General features: G+C 44.7%; 1 protein-coding gene across 1 annotated transcript in view; it reads right to left on the bottom strand.

Annotated features, from left to right (window-relative positions):
• Nucleotides 1-21,805, bottom strand: part of KIF21A (kinesin family member 21A) — a 443,437-nt gene that overhangs the window by 184,598 nt on the left and 237,034 nt on the right. The window contains 5 exon segments of the mRNA XM_029617139.1: nucleotides 1,552-1,740; nucleotides 15,075-15,116; nucleotides 15,119-15,194; nucleotides 16,075-16,125; nucleotides 16,127-16,163. Of these exon segments, the coding sequence (XP_029472999.1) occupies nucleotides 1,552-1,740; nucleotides 15,075-15,116; nucleotides 15,119-15,194; nucleotides 16,075-16,125; nucleotides 16,127-16,163 (395 nt within the window).

The following is a 21,805-nucleotide window of genomic DNA, read 5'->3' as shown; positions in this document are numbered from 1 at the left end:
ACCCAGGAGTCTGGACTGATCTGGGTATGTACAGGGGAATGTACTCTTGCAATTAAACACCACCCTGAGACATCTTTACAGCAGCCATTACAACCATCTTTCTCATCTTTTGTGAGTCATGATTAAGTGGAATCTAGGCATAAATGGTGAGCACTCTATGCAAACCCAAATGAAAGATATTCCACGGACCAACTCTGCAGAGAACTCTAACTTCATATAAACAATGGGAATCCATCATGCTCCTGAAGTTTGATAGACCACTATTATGACATGCTAATTTTCCAAGAGACTAGTGACAGGATGGTATTTCCATAGCTAACAGTGTAGCTTAGCAATTAGAGAAACTTACAGGTTTGATTCCTTCTGCTAACACTGGCTGCAAGACTCCAAGATAAGTATTTAACCTTCTTTTGCTTAAAACAGTGCAAGTTCTATGAGTTGGTATCATCTAATTATATACAATAAAAGATCTTCTCCTGTGTTGTATATATTGACAATGCTATATAAATACATTTAATTATGAAATAAAACAGAAAATATGTTAAAAAGGAACCATCTTTTTTATTTCTTTGGTCTTCATTTGACTAATAAGTAGAGGATACTAAACTGATACTGGAGCTAAAAAAAACAAACAATGTGAAAGTTAAGTATGACTATATGTAATGCAAATAATTGCTACTTTTTTTTTTTTTTTTTTGCAACAAGAACTAAATGCGTGGCAAACAAAGACCTGATCAATATATCTCAAAAGGACACACTTTTATTGAAAATACTGTCACACCAGTGGTGTATATTGGTTAAACAAATTACAGTTCACAGTTTTGAAACAGTGGCCCTGACACGGCCGTGTTTCGGGGTTGGCTGTCTAAACCCGCTTTGAAGATTACTAAGCTTCTAAAAGCCCAGGGTCAGCAGTTCTATTCAATTTACATAGTTTTTCTGTTTCCCCATTGAGTCCCAAGATTTAAAGCTTGCATACCCTCTTCTAACCACGGTGGGATTTTCCCACGCACCCGCAGTACATGTCATTTGACCCCCTTCTCTAGAACCGACTAGTACCCATCGGAATTTATTCGTCATAAAAATTTGTCTCTCATGCACAAGCGGTTCTGACACGTTTTTTCCCATGAGGTCACGGCTCTCACTAAATTTTATGAATCAAAGATCCCTTATGTTAAATAACCTAAAATGGATGGTTAATTTTCACTTAAAACTCCCTATAGATTATTTACGTGCTTGGTCCCCCTGCAGCCCGATGCGAAACATGGCTGTGTCGGGAACCCTGTTTCAAACTGTGAACTGTAATTGTTAACCAATATACACCACTGGTGTGACTGCATTTTCAATAAAAGTGTGTCCTTTTGAGATATATTGATCAGGTCTTTATGTTTGCTATGCATTAGTTCTTGTTGCATTTGCTATTGAATGTGTGTGCTATTTACTCCGCCCTTTCCGTGTAAATTTTTTTTTTTTTTTACATTTTTCAACAATCATTCTGGAATCAGGAAAATAGGACTCAAATGTCTTAAAAATTGAGAATAAAACAATTACCCATGTTCTGAAGAACTCGATCCCTTTCAAGTTGGGTATCTCGAATCTTGTGTTGCAACATCATCAGCTTCTCTTCGTACTGCTGTTTCAAGGTGTGCAATCTTCGTTGGCTGTTTTCTAATTCATCTATCAGTTTTTGCTTAATGGCAATTTCACACGTAATATTTGCCAAATCTGCCTGGTAATTTGCTGCAATAGAAAAAAGACAAAACAGACAAGAGAGAAATATATTCCAAATAAAGTCTTCAGTGCAATAATCCTAGAGCAGGTAGAAAAGTGGCATCATGAATACCTCTGAAGGGTCCATGCCACAATCTAAGATCCTCTGAAACAATGAAAGTAAAGCTAGGCAAAGAGAAAAGCACCTCCATTGAGAATTTAAACCAGAGAGGCCATGTACTATGATGTGATAAAAAGGAAAATTGGTACTTACCTGCTAATTTTCGTTCCTGGAATACCACAGATCAGTCCAAACAAGTGGGTTTATGCATCCCTACCAGCAGGAGGCAGAGAACAAAAACTTTGAGGCACTACTACATAGCCGAGAGTGCCACCTGTAAGCCCCTCAGTATTGACCTGCCTTCAGCCTTCAGGCTCTTGCCCGCAATGGGCTTCAACCAGTTTCGTGTTTAAGGCACTAAAAACTGGTTGAAGCCCATTGCGGGCAAGAGCCTGAAGACTGTTTACAGGAGAGCACTGTTTAATTCTGATACTAATTCCCTTAATATATAAAAAAATTTTTGCATATTAGAATAAAAAGTAGCTCCTTAATAAACTTTTTTTGTGTGTATGGTAATACCAATATTTGAGGATTCAGTAGCCATAAATTGAGAATAAGATGAAAGGGCCGACATCCCCTTGGGCAAAAGGAGGGAACCACCCGCAATGAGATCCCATCATCGGAAATCCGAAAAAAGGGCTCCCTGCATGATAAGGCTTGGAGCTCAGAAATCCATCCTCGCGAGCAAATCGCCACCAGAAAAACCGCCTTCAGAGTAAAATCCTTCAACAAAGCCCTGCGTAAAGGCTCAAAAGGAGGACAACACAAAACTCACAGAACCAAATTGAGATTCTAGGATGGACAAGTTTACAAACTGGAGGATGCAAATGCTTTGCCCCTTTCAAAAAATACACCACATTTGGATGCGAAGCTAAAGGTCTACCATGTAGCTTTCCTCTAAACAGTCTAAGGCTGCCACTTGGACTCTGTTTAAACAATTTTTAATTAAATTTTCAAGCAATTTATGGCAGTACATGATACAAAAACCAAGTATGATACAAGTAGATACAGCCACTATTACAACATCATAGAAGCGTACAGTCTTAATTCTGAACCATAACATAGTATAGGCTGACAGCCGCCATAGATTGCTATGCAAAGAAACAAAAAGAAAAGAAGAAGAAAAAAGAAGAAAAAGAGAGATAAGAAAGGAAGAAAAGACAAGAGAAGAGAAGAAGTAAAGCAGCAGAAAGAGAGTAAGAAAAGAGGATATCCGAAGAGAAAAGAGATATTACCCATCAGAAGCTGACAGAGGTAAAATAGAGTAAATAGCTAGCATACTGCATCCCGAGAGAAAAGAGTAATCTGCGTTCATAAGCAAGGTACAGAAGCGCTTCCCATAGAATTTATGTAGACGTCTAACGGTTTCCCCACACTTGGGACCACTTACCAAGTCTACCATAGTTTGAGAAGCCATAGCTCGTTCATACTTAGAATACATACTAACCATGTTCCACCATAACGGTTCAGACAACTGATCACTGCGTTTTTCCAGTTTGACACAATAGTATGGTGGCCAATTAGCAGTAAAAAATCCCAAAGCCCTACGATGTGGCAAGGATAGCATTAGTAAAGGATGTGCACCTCTAAGCACTACAAGGGAATAAGAGATAGGTAACTCTATGTCCAAGATGGACGAAATCCTTTCCCATATCCGTTTCCAAAAATTGAGGACAAAAGGACAATCGTATAGCATGTGTGATAAAGTAGCGTGTGTGCAAGCACAAGACCAACACGTGTGAATCTAATATACCCAGCCCTATGGAGTTTCCATGGGGTCCAGTAAGCCCGGTGCAGGGCAATAAAAGGATGATTGTGTCAAACTGGAAGAAAGCGATATACGAGTAGAAGTAGACCAAACATAGTGCCACATGGCAGGAGTTATGTCTACACCAAGGTCCGCGGCCCACGTTGATCTTAAAGAATCCTTTGGCGGAATAGAGAAAACATATTATGCTTTGTATAAACCGAGATGCCAAATGACCTTGTTCAACATACTTTTGGTAAAAAGTCCACCAGTAGGATGGTCGAAAGACCAATTGGTTCTTGGAACAATGTCATGTAGAGCAGCACGTAGTTGGACAATAAGCAAACTGTTGAGAGCTGGGGAGCCCAAAGGTCTCACTTAGTTGAGAAAAAGGTACCACTTTGCCATCGCAGACCAAAGCAGAAAGTAGCCAAATGCCTCTCGTTTGCCATATGCGCCAATTAAGTGTCTTGTTGTCGATTGTGAGAAGTGAATTGTTCCAGATGGAAGTATGACGAGATAGCTTCCATCCCACAGAGGATGGCGGGCGCAGACCGTCGGCTTCCAAAAAGGCCCTATGCAGGGATCTCAGAATATTATTAGCCATATGAGACTTATGCAGTGTCATACTAGGAAAACAAGAAAGAGGGAAAGGAGCCAGAAGTTCCTGTTCAAGAAGTAACCAACGAGGGGTGGGTCTCTCCACATCATATTCAAAATAATAAGAACCTTGCTGTAACATAACGCTAAATGATAAGAGTAGAAATCCGGAAAGTTCACTCCGCCCTGATCCCTGACTCTCTTAAGCTTAATAAGAGCTATTCGGGGGGCTTTATTATTCCATAAAAATTTCGATAATAGCCTGTCCACCCGTTTATAGAAATCAGATGAGAAAAAAACCGGCAAAATACTTAAAATATAAGTAATTTTAGGAGCTAATATCATCTTGATGGTATCTAATCTGCCCCACCAAGTAAGGTGGAGGGGAGACCATCTCGTCATAAGATCTTGAAGGGAGCGTAATATAGTCAATTCACTGTGCAGTACCGTCTCTTGTGGGTCCGTATAAAAATAGACTCCCAAGTATTTAAGTTTCGAGATTTCGTTTGCACGGGTAGATTCGTATAATCCAAGGTGGAGGCCAAAAAATTAAGCGGAAGTAATTCCGTTTTATTCCAATTAACTTTGTATCCCGATAGGGACGAGTAAGTGGAGATTAGATCAAAAAGGTGAGGAAGTGAACTTTCCGGTTCCCGTAGAAATAACAAAACATCATCAGCATATGCTGAGAGTTTGAATTCAACAGAGCCAACTGTTATACCATGAATAACATTAGATTGTCTAATAGCTAGAAGTAGTGGTTCCAAAGCCAGGTTGAAGAGTAACGGTGACAGGGGGCAGCCTTGCCTCGTACCCCTATGAGGGAGGAAAGTGGGAGATCTTTGCTGATTGAGGTAAAGATAAGCTTGTGGTGGCGGTATATAAATATTTAATTCCAGTTTAGAAACAGGGGACCTATACCATACCAATGCAAAGCAGCAAATAAAAAAGGCCACTCGACCACGATCAAAGGCTTTCTCGCGTCTAATGAGACCGCCACCGCTGGTTGTAGTGGAGGAGAAAGCCCAGTTGCTGTATATGAAAAAAAAGCCTAGTGTTATTGGAGATCAAGCGATCTTTAATAAACCTGATTGGTCGGGATCTACCAAAAGGCCCATAAACTTTAGATAACCTAGTAGCCAGTATTTTCGTTGAATATTTTATAATCCGTATTTAAGAGAGAAATGGGACGGTAATTTGCTAAATTAGTATCATCTCTTCCCGGCTTTCTGCCACTTGGACTCTGAGAGAATTGTAGGACAAACCTTCGATGACCCCTCCTGCAAAAAGGCCAAAACCCTGAGTCATCTTTGCCTGCAAGAGATCCTCGGAAAGGGGTGGGGAAGGTAAACGGGGAATATCGTTTTAATAGTGAATATTAAAAGAGGCAAAATGCCTTGCACACCTTATAAAGTAAAGCAATCAGAACGACATATTAACTCTGAATGACACATTCCGGCAATGAGCATTTTTTTTAAATTGGTTTACCTTTGGGGAGATAAGCTAAGTAAAGCAGGTGGCTTCTGTGCTGATGCTTAAATATCTGAAGAATAGACAAGAGAAACAAAAATAGAAATCTTAGTATTCGTGAGAGGGAGTGGCTGCAATGCTTAGGCCGTGAGAAAAGTTTCGGTTTCTAGAAAATCAGCTACTTTTCCCCTCCCTGTGGGTATGGAAATTGAAGTTCCTTAAGCACAATACAGTGGCATGGGCTCCATACCAGGCCCCAAACACCCTCCAAACTCCGATATACGCCAAAGAAGTGGAGGATCTCCTAGCCTGAAGCAGAGTAGTAATCACCGGCTCGGAATACCTCTTTACAGATGGAAACGTTGCCTTTCAAAAGCCAAGCCACTAGACAGAAATGATCTGCATGTTTCAACAAGATGAGTCCCCTGACGCAGCAGACCTTCAAATGGCTCAGACAAATGGCCCGTCCACCACCAGTTGCACCAGATCCACAAACCGCAAATGCCACAGCCACTCTGGCACTACCAGGATCACTCGTCCCTGATGCTGCTCGATGTGATGTAGCACCTGACCTACACGTGCAACGGAGGAAAGACGTACAGTAGTACAGGTGGCCCATGGAAAAGTAGCCTGCCTCCTATGCACTGGTATTGGAGGTGGGCTTACATTTCCATGGGCCACACTGTAGTAGCCTCGCTGGCCACGGATGAACTAGGGCGTCTATCCCTGAGGAGCCGAATTTCTCTGGCGACTGAAAAACTTGGTTGCCCTTGGCATTCAACCTTGTTGCCATGAGAGCCAATTGGGGCTCGTCCCTCCTGTGTCGAAAAAATGCAAAGCCCTCTGCCAACAGCTCCCATTCTCCTGGGTCCAGTTGTTGCCTGTTGAGAAAGTACGCCTGCACACTGTACACACCTGCTACGTGAGACACTCCCAGAGCCGCCAGATGAAACTCCACCCCAGACGAAGAACTCGTGAACTTCCTGAGCTACCATTCGACTCTTCGTTCCACCCTGATTGATATAGGCCACCATTGTCGCATTGTCTGAAAACACACAACTGCCAGTCCCTGAAGCCGAGAGAGAAAGAACCACTCTTGTTCTCCAGAGGGTTGATGGACCAGGACGCTTCCACTGGGGACCACTGCCCCTGCGCCGCCCATCCTTGACACACTGCTCCCCAACCGCTGAGACTGGCATCCGAGGTCACCACCATCCAGTCTGGAACCTCCAGATCCACTTCCTTCTCAAATATCTCTTCACGATATCCATCATGAGAGACTGATCTGGCCTCTTCCTGGAGCGCGGGCAACGGCACTTGAAACTCCTCCGACATCGGATTCCAATGGGATAGGAGAGCTTTCTATAAGAGACGCATGTGCACATAGCCCATGGCATTAGATCTAGCGTAGATGCCATGGACCCTAGTACCTGTAAATAATCCCAGACCTTGGGAACCAGCTGTAACTTGAGAATCCTTTCCGGGGTGAGGAAAACCTTGCCCACCAGGGTGTTTAATCTGGCACCCAGCTAGTCCAAGGACTGAGACGGGACTAGCTGACTCTTTTCCTGGTTTATCATCCAGACTGGAATAGAGGCGACACACTCCGCTTCCGACTTCGCTCGAATGAGCCAATCATTGAGATAAGGATGAACCAGTATCCCCGCTCTTCTGAGAGCTGCTCCTACTACCACCATCACGAAAGTTCTCGGCACTGTAGCCAACCCGAAGGGCAGGGCTTGAAACCGAAAATGATCTCCCAGCACCATGAATTGTAGAAATCTCTGATGATCCGCCCTGATGAGAATATGGAGATATGCCTCCATCAGATCGAGGAAGGCCAGGAACTCCCTTTTGCGCACTGCCGCAACCACTGTTTGTAATGTTTCCATGCGGAAACATGGGACACACAACTTCGCATTGACCCTTTGGAGATCCAGAATGGGCCGAAACAACCCCTCCCATCTTTGGAACCACAAAGTACACAGAATACCTTCTCTTACCATGCTCCCCGAGCAGCACCAGGAGGATGGCTTCCAAATGCTACAGGCATAGCACAGTGTCCCACACCGCCGCTTGTTTGGCGGACGAAGTGCAACAGGACACTACGAAGGCCTCCTTGAGGGGTTGAGAAAATTCTAATGCTTAGCCAATCTTGAATTACTTCCAGCACCCACTGGTATGAGGTAATTCTGGTCCACTCCTCGTAAAAATGGGACAACCTGCCGACAGCCGCGAGGGAAGAGTGGACCAGCCCACCTTCATTGGGCAGACTTGGCACCTCCGAACCCTTGTCCAGAACCCTCTCTGGCCAGTCTTCAGGTCCCCCCGAAAGGACTGCCGCCTTCCTGAACCCTTTTCTGCAAAGAACTGGATGAACTTCTGCTGGACAAAATCTCATCTCACGGAAAAGATAACGAGACGGAAAGGACTTTTAGTTGCCCTTCTTATCCTCGGCAACCTATTGCCCTTACAGTCTTGCCAGATGCTTCATCAGCTTCTCCAGGTCCTCACCGAACAACTGCTGTCTCTTAAGGGGAAATTAGCATGTTGTGCCTTCGACCAAACATCCGCAGACCAATTGCATAGCCACAGGAGTCTTCGCTACGGTCACTATGGACACCATGTTTCTAGCCAAAGTGCGAAGCAATGTCATAAGAGGGCATCCGCCACATATGGGCCACACCCTCTTCAAGACTAGATCCTGGCCAGCCGCCTCCGAGGGTACCTCCGTGGCGGATTTCCTGCACCCAGCAAAAATAAGCCCTCTGCATAAGGCTGGCGCAGACTGTAACCCTCAGGCCTCAAAGCAGAGACTTCAAACAGCCTCTTCAAAAGGATCTCCAGCTTCCAATCTTGGATGTCCTTTAAAGCCACTGACCCTGCCACCGGAATGGTCGTCTTCTTAGTCACAGCCAATACTGCCGCATCAACCTTCAGCAGCTTCACATCTCAAGATGCTTTCCAGGTAGGGGGGGTACCACCTGGCTATAGCCTTGGCCATCTTCAATCCAGCTTTCGTGGATTCCCACTCCTGGTCAATCAATTTCTTCGGCAAAGGGAAAGTCCTCTGTGGTCCAACAGACCTCCAACACCGGGTTGACCCCCTCCATCAGCTTAATCCCCAGTTCCTCCAGAACCTGAGGGATAAATGGTTGCAATTCATACTTGCAAAATAATCTAACAACCCTGGGATCATCCCCTTCCATCAAAGGGAACTTGTCTGTATCCAGGTACCCCAGCGATCTGGCCCCAGGATCCATGCCCTGACCAGCACCTTGGTCCTCCTGCAACCCTATGGACCATCACCCCTTGAATCAACACTCTCGGAACCTTCAGAGGAAGTATCATCAGCAAGCGAATGCTCCAGACCCAATAAGCACAAAAAGCCCGCCTTACAAGGAGGCGCCTCAGTCTGAGGTCCTCTTACGGGCCCATCCGGACTGGCTGAGAGGCTGGTCACTTATTCGCCAGCTCCTCACTGGCGAGATAGGCCTCGTACATCATGAAACGAAATCCGCGGAAAAACCACTGTGAGACACTTGTTCCAAGGTCCCCAAGTCCAAGCTTGTGTTGACCACCCATCCTAGGCTCTCCAGTAGAGTTCTGACTCTGTTGGTTGCTTGGTGGCTTTCATCTTGGGGATTTCGCCCTGTCAGCCAATCGTCTAGGTAAGGGTATACGAGGATTCCTTCCTTCCTCAGTGTTGCCGCCACCACCCACCATGATTCTTGGTGCCGTGGCTAACCCGAAGGGTAGTGCCCGGAACGGTAGTGACGGTCCAGAATTTTGAAGCGTAGGAAGCGCTGGTGTTCCTGATGAACAGTATAGTAAAGGATGGATTCTTCAAATTACAAGTCTTAAAAAGACTTAGACCACTCCTCCATCTCCATGACTTCCGACTGGTTCTACAAGCAATCATTCTCACGAAAATAGATTATTGCAATGCTCTTCTAGTGGGCCTCCCCGCAAAACACCTTAAAACCATTACAGATGTTGCAAAACGCTTCGGCAAGGATTCTAACCAAGACTAACAAAAGAGACCACATCTCACCAATATTAAAAAGCCTACATTGGCTGCCCGTCAATTTCAGGAATACGCTTCAAAGTGCTCTCAACAATACACAAATCACTACATAACCTAACACCACTTGAGCTCAAAATCCCATTTACAACGCCACACATCTACAAGACCAGTGAGAAAAGCCTACAGAAACGAACCCTCCAGACTCCACCAATGAAAATCAACGTTAAGCAAAAGAGCATTCTCCACAGCTGGTCCCAAACTCTGGAATAGTCTCCCACCAGAACTCAAATCAGTACAATGCCCATTATTTTCAAAAAAAAACTTACGACGTGGCTCTTCCATCAAGCTTTTCCATAACATCAGCCTGCGGAATAATATCTGCCAAGGACCCCTCAAGGTTATTTTCATTCAACCTACAAGAAAGCTATATAAGAACTTCAATTTATTTTAAACAAACCAACAAGAGAATTACACAAGAACTATCCAAGTTCAGCTCTGGAACTTCTTTGAAACCCCAAAGAATACCCCCAAAATACCACAAGGAATACCAAAAGAATTTGTCTAACCAACTCCAACTCCTTGGCAGTCCAAATCCCAATACCCACCCTCTTGACAGTCCAACACCATTGTTTAGTGCCTCTACCCACCATTTAGGCTTTGTATATATTTGTATATAGTACTATTTGTATATAGTACTTTTTATGTAATCAACCCACATATTTATTTCCAAGTTATTTCTTCCTGTTCCTTGTAAGACATTTACTTGTCACTGTTGTTATTGTTCAAATTGTAAACCGAATTGATCAGTAATTCTGTTACTGGAAAGTCGGTATAGAAAAGTTCTAATAAATAATAATGAATTGGGATGTGTAGGTAGGCCTCCGAAAGATCCAAGGATGTTGAGAAGCTCTCCCGGATGTATCGCCATTATGGAGCGTAGGGTTTCCATTCAGAAGCGGGGAATCCTCAGGTGGCGGTTTTTTGACCGACTTTAGGTCCAGGATGGGCCTGAACGTCCCCTCTTTCTTGGGGATAAAATAAATGGAATAATGCCCAGTATTTATTTCCTGTGGAGGGCACTGGGGTTATGGCCTCGAGGGCCAGTAGTCTGGTCAGTGTAGCTTCCACTGCCACCCTCTTGGGGAGGTCGTGGCAGGGGGGATTCCACGAACTTGTCTGGAGGGGTTCGTAGAAATCCAGGAAGTACCCCTCTCGAATGATGGCTAGGACCCACTTGTCTGAAGTTATCTTGACCCATCTGTGGTAGAATAGGGCTAGTCTGCCCCCTATGGCTTCTTTCCTTGGACGGGTCGGCATGAATCTCATTGTGGGGTGCGGCTGGGGCCTGGACCCAAGCGGAATCCCCTCTTGTTGTGCTTGTTCCAAAAGGACTGGTTCCTGCTCGTAGGGTGGGGCGCTTGATAGTTGCTTCTGTATCGATTGAAGCGCTGTGAACCTCTGCCCCTGGAGGACGGGGAAGGGTCGCTGGTTTCTCTTATTCCTGTCCTCCGGTAGGCGCAGCAATGGGGACTCATCCCAATTTTTGGCCAGTTTCTCTAGTTCGCTGCCGAACAGGAGGGATCCTTTGAAGGGCATCCTTGTGAGACGCGTTTTGGAAGATGCATCGGCCGACCAGCATCGGAGCCAGAGTTGTCTCCTGACAGCCACAGCTGATGACACTCCTCTGGCCGCTGTGCATACCAGATCGAGAAGTAGCGTCCACAGGAAAGATACTGCTGGTTCCATGGCCTCCCCAGGGGTATTGCTCCTGGTCTGGGAGAGGCAGGCACGTGTCACTTCGGTGCAGCAGGCCGCTGTTTGTAGGGACACAGCGGCGACGTCAAAGGACTGTTTAAGGATGGATTCCAGACGCACGGTTCATGAGCATCTTTGAGCGTTGCTCCTCCCTCCACTGGGATAGTAGTGCGCTTCGAGACAGCGCAGACCATGGCATCCACTTTTGGGCATGTCAGAAGGTTTTGGCCGCTGGGTCCAGGGGGTACATGGCTGCCATAGTTCGTCCCCCTTGAATGTGGATTCTGGAGCACTCTATTCCAGGTCAATTAGCTGCAGGACAGCTTGTAACAGAGGGAAATGGCGGGAGGTCTGGTGGAGGCCCTCTAGCAGGGGATTCGTCTTAGGCTCCCCCGAAGCACTTGCGCCGGGATAACGAGCTCCTTCAGGCTGTGGGTTGACCAGGTGAGGGAGCTTGTACTTGGTGAAGAAGCGCCTCATGGTTCGGTGAGGCTCTGTCCCGGGGGAGTTCCCCTCTTCCAGGGGCTCTGCTTCCTCTTCAGAGTTGTCCATGTCCCCATAGGTGGGGCTTCTGGGCGGTTGGAAACATTTGTCTAGGCCTAGAGGGGCCTGGGGTATAAAGGTCCTCTGGTGGAGGCTGTGGCTGTTTGGCCGGAGGCTCCGTCTGCATGTGACAAAGGTGTGTAGCCCTTTGAAGAATTCCACCCATGAGATAGACGCTGGGTCCAAGCTAAGGGGCATTGAGTCCCTGGGAGTCCCCATCTGAGGGGTGTCCCGCTGGAATTTGCTAGGTCTGGGATACTCATTGAGGAGCTAGTACTTGGCCCTGGACTGCCAGGGCCAGATGCCAATGCCACTAAGCACACAGGGCATTGTCTTTTTCGCTTTGTGCGGCTCTGATATGGCATGCTGGGCAGAGGCCTTGAGCCTTGATCTCCGTTTCCGGTGGTTGCCATGGCTATAGGCGCATATCCCCTTATGCGCTCCGGCACGTCTAAGATGTGCATGCGGGTTGTGCGCATAGTTGTGCGCCCAAGTCGCAGGTATGCGCTCAGCCCGGTAGGCGCGCGATGTGCGTATAACTTATACACACGGCCCTTGTGCGTGTAACTTCATGCACACAAGTATTTTGTGCGCCTAGCTAGCCTTGTGCACCCGGATCGAGACGGCAGAATAGGCCAAGATGGCGACGGCAACCACGCGGGCAATATGGCGACGGCGACCACGCGGGCAATATGGCGACCACCTCGGAGGGTCTCCACGGGGAGGACCCTTTGAACTAGCCGGGGCCTGGCACTGGTAGGGTGGATCAACCCGGCGGCACTGGTCCCGGCTGGTGACCTGTGCGACTCCTCGAACCTCAGAGACCGGAGTCTATGCTGAAGATTTCTACCTTACCTTGTCTTCGGCGCTTCCCGGTTTCGTTCCGGGCGGTCTCCGGCTGCGGGGGGGATGAGGGCAAATACCTTCACTGCCGCACTCGAGGGTGCACCCGCTGCCTCTCAGCCGCGCCCGAGATCGGGGACTAGGTCCTCGCAGCGATGTTGGCCGCCGGACCGAGGCTTACCTCCGAGGGACCATGGAAATCACCTCGGGAATTCTCAACTGAGGGAGGGACCAGAGGGTATCACCGCAGGAGAGCGGGGGCTCGTCTTCAGAGTAGGTTTTCTTCCGAATTGGGTTTTCTCAGTTGAATTTGTTCTAACGCTGTGAGAGCGTGTAGAGATAGTCCCTAACTGCTATGGAGACTGAAAATACTGAAGAGCTGCACTTCCTGCAGAGGTATATGTACTAGGGGCTGACGTCAGATTGAAATCTGATCCGTCTTCAACTGCTATCAGGAGTACACTATACCCACTGGTCCTGAGTCCATCTGCTACATGCTAGGAAAACACAAATTGGGCAGAGAAGGACCGCACTGAGGTGAGAACGCCATCCCCCCCTGCAGGCCTGACAGGATTTCCCATGCTCAGCGGCAGTTGGCATGGCTTGCAGCTAAAAATAAACCAAGCAGGAGGAAAAAATAAAGCCCTCGCAGCCGCGCCGCTGTCCGGCTGCTCGAGCCTGTCCACCCCCTGACACTGACTCGACAGACCGCAGGAAGGAAAGAAAATTAATTGCCCCAGCACGCCTGAGAGCCCCTCCAAGGAGGACAGAAAAGGGGACAGAAAGGTGTACGCTCTTGTTTCTGGGCTCCAGGACGCTTCCTCAGGCCGGCTTCGGAGGAAGGCCCTCAGGGGAAGTGAGGGAACCAGGACCCCTGGCTTTCCCTCCCTGTGGAATCAAGGGTCGAGCCTATCCGGGGATATCCAACCCCCCGCTCACCCTGCTCAACCAGACAGATGGCCCATGAACGTACCTAACACCTCAGAGTCCCGGATCTTCTTTTCCCTACTCTAAACTAGCTATACTTTTTTTTTTTTTTACTAACAGACTGCAGCTATGCACCACTACCATCTGCTGGAGACAGTGAAATACTGAGGGACTATAGGTGGCACTCTCGGTTATGTAGCAGTGACTCAAAAGTTTTTGTTCTCTGCCGCCATCTGCTGGTAGGGATGCATAAATCCACTTGTCTGAGTATGAACAGGAATAGACAATTATACATTAACATGTGATAACATCCCGTGTTAACTGCATGCACATTAATTTGGAGGTAAATAATGTGTGATAAATTTCACATAATATTGCAAAAAAAAAAAAAAAACCCTTACCTTAAAAATGTACAAAAGTTCTCATGAAAATGGCTATGCATTTATATTCATGCATTTTAATGTGTGTTTTCTAGTCATGCAAACATAGGGGGTCATTTATCAAAGGCTCAGCACACGCGAGCCTTTGATAAATGAGGGGCAGAGACGGCGGTGGCTTCGCTGCTGGCGATAATGTTACTAACATTATCGTTGGCAGTAGCGCATTGAATAGCGCCACCTTTCATGGTGGCACTAATTGGTGCGAAAGCCGGCGCACCGTCATGGTGCAACGGCTGCGGGCTTTCGCAGGGGGCCCCGCCCCCCGCCCACCATTTTCGCAGAATTCATCATTCTGCGAGGAATGATAAATCCTGGCCATAGGTAGTAAGCTTATCTGCATAATTATACAAGTCATTACTTACTTTTGCATAGATTTTGCAACATTACCTAACTAATGTGTGATAAAATGACATAATGCGTGCACAATTTTACAAAAAGAAAAGGATGAGGGAATTCATGTGATAATTGGGAGCTGAGAAGACACCTGAAGAACCACATATGGTACTTGCTGATTTAGTAGGCATTTTCAAACATCACCACACCTTACTACATAGGCCTCAAAATCTGCATATTCATCAACTGTTAGAGACAATTTCTACCTCCCTCTGAAGCTACAATCTGTAAATGCAGGAAAGGCTGGGTTAATGGAAAACGAAGCAAGGTGTTATGGTTAATCTCTGTGAGAGAAGCTGCCAACAGCTCCCATCCCATGCTTTACTAGAAAAGTCTTGATGGAGGATTTCAGCATTCTGAGATACTGCCAGTGTCCCCAGTGTTCAGCATACTCTGGTTTAATGCAGAACTGCAATTATCACTGTCATGGTTTGTTTGGGTTTCATTTTTTAATTATTTTGAAGACTAATAAAAATAGCAAACATGCTTAAATAATACCTTTCTCATCTAACTCGGAATCGGATTCATCTGAGCTTTCACACCTTCTATGTCATCATCTTCATCTTCTTCCTCTTCCTCCTCTATCTCTTCATGGTCACTTGTTTCTAAGCCTTCCTCCTGTTAGAAAGAAAGAAAAAATAAACCTCCACCAGTTGAACTCAGTGATTGAGAAGGCCACCATGACTGCTACATATAAACTGATGGCACTTATTGAGAATGAATGGTAATGCCAAAACATAAAATTTTGTGACTCCACCTCAGCTAGACTTGTACGGTACTTCTAAGTAGCTTTACCAGCTCCCTATTTTTTCAGGAACATACAGTTTTGATTTAATGCCTCTGCATTAGGGTGTTTCTATATACAAGACACCGTTTAGTGAAGTAAATGAAATATTTTTAAAAATATACAGAGCAAATGAGTGTTATTGTAACAGGTAACTATTTTGATACAGCATCATACCGGGTTCTCATACAGTTATTCTTAATTTTCAGTCTTAACTTTTCTTTTGGTGGGTAGGGATGATTACTTTTGTAAGTACTTAGGTTGTATTGGTTCCACCTCACATTTAATTTTTCATACCAGTGATAAGACATTTTTTGCTCGTTTCTTGGACATGACCAAAAAAAAAAAAAAAAATGTAAACATACATTTCCTATTTTTGTAGTGTCCATTTCATTATTTGACGTCCTCTCTCGTCTTATTTGAATATTTCTGGTAAATAAATTCTGGAATGGTACCATGTTTACTTCCTTGCATCACAAAGTCAGAATCTTTCAGTGCGTATTTTTCTCCCCACTCCCCTGACAGTTGAGAACCGCAGTTTCTCCAAATATCAAACAGGAGGCTGGGGATGAAAACCTCCTTTGTGGCTGAGCTTCAGTGCTGCCTTGGAACCAACAGAAGTCACCAAGTTTGTCAAAATGTGACCTGCCCACAAGGGTCCAAGCCCATTTTAACAATTAATTAAAAAACAGACTTTCAGCCTGTGATACATACTACTTCAAGTTCATGGCTTTCTCTTTCTGAGGCATCCTTTTCTTCTGCCTTTTTCCTGCTCATTATCGATGTTTTCTTCTTTCACCACACTACAAAGAAACATGCAAATACAAAAAGGGAACCAATGAATAGTTGGGCATTCACACTTTTCAAGCTTATCAAAATTGTTCCCACTATCAAAGCATTTTTTAACTTATACAAAAATAAAACCCAAAAAGCAAGAGACATGGTCACTCTTGCTTATTGGCTTTTTTCCTGTGGCCATTACTTCCTCTCCTGTATTGACTTTTCTAGAAATAAATTGTCAAAAACACTAGTACCGGTCTTACCATATGAGAAATCAGGAAAACGTTACTAGAGATATCTGTGAATGCATTCAGTTTAAACAAAAGAAAAAACAAGAACAAAACAGGATTTGATAATCTGGATAAATGGACTTGTTGAATCTTGCCCATACAATCAGGCAAAAGGATTACTAAAAAGACTAAAAGTGGACCAGCAGCTCACAGAAGCTCCATTTCAGAGAGCTTAGAGAATGCAGATGAAGTCCTACACAAGTAATATACATACCTATGGTGACACTAATATTATTACCATCAGTTTGACCTTCTGTGGAACCTCAGAAACAGATATATGAAACATGGTGAAAGAATTATATACAAAGAATTAGCATTTATTGCTGAGGTTTTAAGGTGAGTGCAACAGCATAAGAAATTGCCAATTCACTTCCTTGGTAATTGCTGATCTTCCTCTATTGTCCAGTCTATTATATGGAAAAAATATGTCAAAAGATGCAAACCACAGCACGCTATGTTTTGTAGGATCAATGAAAATGAGTACAAAAGAAACAGAATTAAAAAATAGTATGTAAAGAATTTTCAGGTCATAAATAAATTGTAAAAGCTGCAATTTGCTCAGAGAGACCACAAATTGCTGAAAACTATCTCAGTATGAAAAAAATGAAGAGGAAAAAAGGTATGTTTACTCAAGTTTTAGCAGACACAAGAGAAGAATGTCCAGTAATTGGGCAGATCACTACTTTTCCTTTTCTAGGGCATTTTTAATGTGCTTTTAACTTATGTCCTTAGTTTACAATGGGAAGATAAAAGATTGAAGCCAGAGACAAAAATACTGGGATATGTTGGAAATATCAGATGACAATAGATGTTAAGGTTAAAATAGATGGAATAGATGGAAAGGTTAAAAGAACATATTTTTATTGGTTAGCATGACAAACACTGATGAGGAAGGAGAACAAAGATGGGTGGAAGAAGGAAACGAACAGAAGGTGGCAGGATAATGAAAGATAAGGAAATAAAGTCAGAAGGTCAGAGTCTGTAAAATAGAAGAATGAAACAATAAGCACAGAAGATTAAAGGCACAGCAAACCTAAGTGAGTTTTACCTTGCACTAGTATCAATTTTATTGCCATATATTTATTTATTTATTTATTTAAATAATTTATATACCGGAGGTTCCTGTATAATATACATATCACCCCGGTTCACAAAGAACAGTAACTATCGCTACAAATAGCGGTTTACATAGAACAGAATAAAAAGAAGTTTTACATTGAACAAAAACTAAGTAAACAAGTTTTTACATTGAAGTCAGCATGTGTAAATTTCTGATTGAAAAAAGGAAGAAAAATAATAGATTTGAATAACTCGTTGTGGGCTTGAAAAGACTTTTCTTCGAGTTCTTGGCTCTAGGGGAAAGCTTGTTTGAAAATTATTTATTTATAAATAATTTATAAAAATTATTTATTTATAAAATAATTTATAAAAATTATTTATTTATAAAAAATTTATAAAAATTATTTATGAAAATTATTTATATAGTAATCACTTCAAAAACAAGAATCTGATCTGTACCAATGCTCAATTACTTATATATAGGGATTAGGCATGGCAAGGCACAACTGGTAATTATTTCCATTTGTCTTTGCACCTTTATATACAATTATTTACAAATTGTATGCTACTAGTTAAAACAAAAAAGTGTTGTTTCATTTTTCAGGAAAGTGCTAGGTGGAGACTAGGGTTCATTTCTCTAGCCCATCTTCTGCACCCTGAGGTGGCTGGGGACACCCTGTGAAGGCAGCATTCAGAAACCCCAGGGATTGGTAGTCCCAACCACCATACAACAGTGACACCTACCAACTTGCTCAAAAGTGCATTTGGTGATGACTTCTGCAGGAAACAGCAGTCCATACTTTATGACAGAGAACAGACACTGTGATAAGACACGAGGGCATTAAAAAATGGTGGGAAAACCCTATATAGCTGGGAAGGAAGGCCCGTTATGCCATAGTCTAGTTCTAACCGAAATGGATGCCTAGAGGAAAAGAAGGAAGCAACTGGACAAAGGCCAAAAATCTAACCTGACAGTAGATCACAACTGAGTTTAAATGAGATACAGAAGGTGAAATCTGAAGGAGTCAAGTGTCTGGGAAGGGAGCACCAATACCTCCCAATGTGTCCTGAATGATAAAGAGGGTGGAAGAAGTGATATGGGGGTAGAAGAGTACAGTAGAGGCAACAGACGCATCAACCAAGATCAAGTCATGTTAAGAAATGATAAGAGCACACAAAATGGAAACCGTTCAGATTCCTAGATAAATCTACATCTCTAGCTCCATCATTGCCAGTGGCAGAGCCATCTAAGCAGCTCCAGTTAGAGTAATACAATCAGTGAGGATTTCATCATCACTAGTAGTAGTGCAAAAGTAAATAGCCAGAAGGAATCTGCACAATCTTAGCTAACACAATTATGTACAAGTATCATATCTATGAAAACTGGCATTGGTACTTATTTACATGGAATGGACCAGGATTACCTTGGACCGTTGGGTGCTAGAGGTCATAAAAGATGGCTATGCTCTCAAATTTTTGTGCCTGGTTAGGGAGGCCTCTCTCGAGTATCATGTGGTCTCTCGCAGCAAGCTAGAGGCTGTGTGGTGGACGCTGCAAAGATTACTGGATCTACGTGCCATATTGCCTGTGCCGCGGGAGGAAAAAAGGGCAGGGCAGGAACTCCATTATTCCCAAGAAGGAGGGTACCTTCTGTCTCATTTTCGACCTGCATAAGGTAAACAGGGCCCTTTGGGTGCCGCATTTTTGAATGGGGCCACTGCGCACGGTTGTAGTAGCAGTCCGCAAAGGACAGTTCCTGGCGTCTCTGAACTTGACGAAGGCATACCTTCATATTCCGATTCAGAGGGCCCCCTCTTTTTGGTCTAAGGTGGTGTCCTCCTTTCATGTTAATCAATCGGCAGATCTTCCGGTTTTTCCAGAGTGGTCTAAGGATTCCCCTAGGTGCAGGGAGCTGCATCTTTTGGATGTGAGGAGAACTCTGTTGCGTTATCTGGAGCTGTCGAATAGTTCGGCACTCTGATCACCCTTTTATCCTATATGAGGGGCAGGTAGACGGGAGAGAAGGCCTCTAGGGCTACCATTTCTAGTTGGTTGAAAGCAGCTATTTGCACGGCCTATATTTGTGAGGACCATCAAGTTCCAGCAGGGCTGAAGGCACATTCCACAAGAACACTAGCCACTTCCTGGGCGGAATGTCAGTTGCTGTAGGACTGTGGTGTGGTCCTCGTTGCATACTTTCACCAGACATTACCGCATAGACATGAGGAGCAGGAAGAAGTGTTCTTTGGTGAGAGTGCTCTGCGTGCGGGTTTTTCGGGTTCCCGCCCAGTCTAGGGGGTGCTTTGGAACATCCCACTTGTCTGAACTGATCTGGGTATGTTCAGAAAAGGAAAATTGGTTCTTACCTGCTAATTTTCGTTCCTATAATACCACAGTTCAGTCCACAGACCCATCCTGTCACTGCCAAAAGACTGTTTTTTTTACCAACTGGTGGTTGAGGTAGGTTTGCCTTTCAGTGTATTTGGGCAGTTGATCATGGTTTGGGTTTTCGGATTTAGTTTTGGGCTCCAGTTTTTGGGGGGGTTTCTAATCCTATAGTTCTCTCTGTTAGACCGAGAAAGGGGTTTGGGGGTTACATCTTGGCTTGGGTACAGGTCAATACTGAGGGGACTGCAGACTGCACTCTATTATGTAGCAGTGCTTCAAATTTTGTTTCTCTGACTCCATCTGCTGGCAGGGAGGCAAAATCCACTTGTCTGGACTGATCTGTGTTATTACAGGAATGAAAATTAGCAGTTAAGAACCAATTTTCCTTTTTAAAGTACCTGTTGAGCACAATGAATATGGTTTGATTGAAAAGCACCTTATAAATTTCAATTCTTATTATTTTTTGCAAATACAGGGTCCTATTTACCAAAATGTGTTAATGTGAAGTGTTAGTAAATAGACCGCATTAATCTCAATAGGGTTTATTTACTAACAAACAGCTCGATACAGTAAAGTGGGGCCGCGGTTACCCTGCTCCTAACCCGCTTTCTACTCACTTTTCGGCCGCGTAGTCCAACCCGTGATACACTATCCCCTTTAACCCATTCTTACCGCCTCTTTAAATCCCCGGGTAACCCCTTCCGCACGCGGCATGTATATCAGATGTAAACGATCAAATTAGCTATTCCCTCCCATACAGTAATGCGCGCCCCGACTATCGCTATTTTACCCCTGCCGTTTTGCCGTGCATTTAACCTGCTAACTTACCGCCTACCCTTACCCCTGCGTTAGAGGCAGGGGGTAATGGTAGATGGCAAACTTTCCCCCAAAAGAAACCGAAAATCCCCTGCTCCCGAAGCGACTCTACATGTGCCAACTTACCTTTTGTTGCTTTTCAGCCCCTTCCCTTCTCTGCCGCCCTCCGGAGGGGGCAGCCGGCGGCGAAAGCGGCTCGCAGTGGTCCCCCCCGCACAGGTCCCGGTTCTCCTGGCTCGGCAACAGCTAGGGCTCCATCAGCCCGTCGATTTGGGCGCTCCAGCCTAACCTCTGCACAGCTCCCAAACTTTGCCAAAGATGGCACCCAACTGCCTCCCCTCCCCTTACAGCGTCCATAAAATTTATCTAGCACGAGTCTGGAAACCCACCTTACTAGCCCTCCCCCCCTACACAGCACCCAGAAATCTGCCCAGTGTACCCCAATCTAACAATTCTCAATGTCCCCATTATCCAAAGTACGCCGAACACTACCATCACCTGCGATTCAACCTCCATCATTCAAACGTACTTCAGACCCGCAGTTCATTTCCTCCCCTACACATACCCTCCAAACGCACATAGACGGGCGTGCTTTCATTGGCCGGAGCGCCCGTCTATTTGGGCGCTCCAGCCAATGAAAGCGCATAGACGGGCGCGCGTGACACACACCGTGACGTCACGCGCGCCCATCTATGTGCTTTCATTGGCCGGAGCACCCGTCAATTTGGGCGCTCCAGCTAATGAAAGCGCATAGACGGGCGCACATGACGCACGCCGTGACGTCACACGCGCCCGTCTGTATCGATCTGAAAGTATATTAACATTTCAGTAAACTGATCCCATAAATGTAATCCATCACATTCCATTTAGGGAACTTTGTACCAGGATAAAAGTATATTAATAAGTAAGATAACACTAGATTATGTTTCCATAAGTTACATCTGGGCCCACTAAAAAAACAAGGGCCAACTTACATGTAAATTCATTGGGTTTAAGGAGGAGGGAGTGCCAGATAGAAATATATTGTACGATAATTTATAGTGATCCTCAGCATGTAGTTAATTTCTTATAAGAAATTTTTTTTATTGGCATAACACTGGAATTACATTCAC

This window comes from Rhinatrema bivittatum, chromosome 9 (assembly GCF_901001135.1).
Source record: "Rhinatrema bivittatum chromosome 9, aRhiBiv1.1, whole genome shotgun sequence".
Taxonomy (NCBI): Eukaryota; Metazoa; Chordata; class Amphibia; order Gymnophiona; family Rhinatrematidae; genus Rhinatrema; species Rhinatrema bivittatum.
The sequence above is the reverse complement of the archived record's forward strand: the minus strand, read 5'-3'. Positions and strand labels throughout refer to the sequence as shown.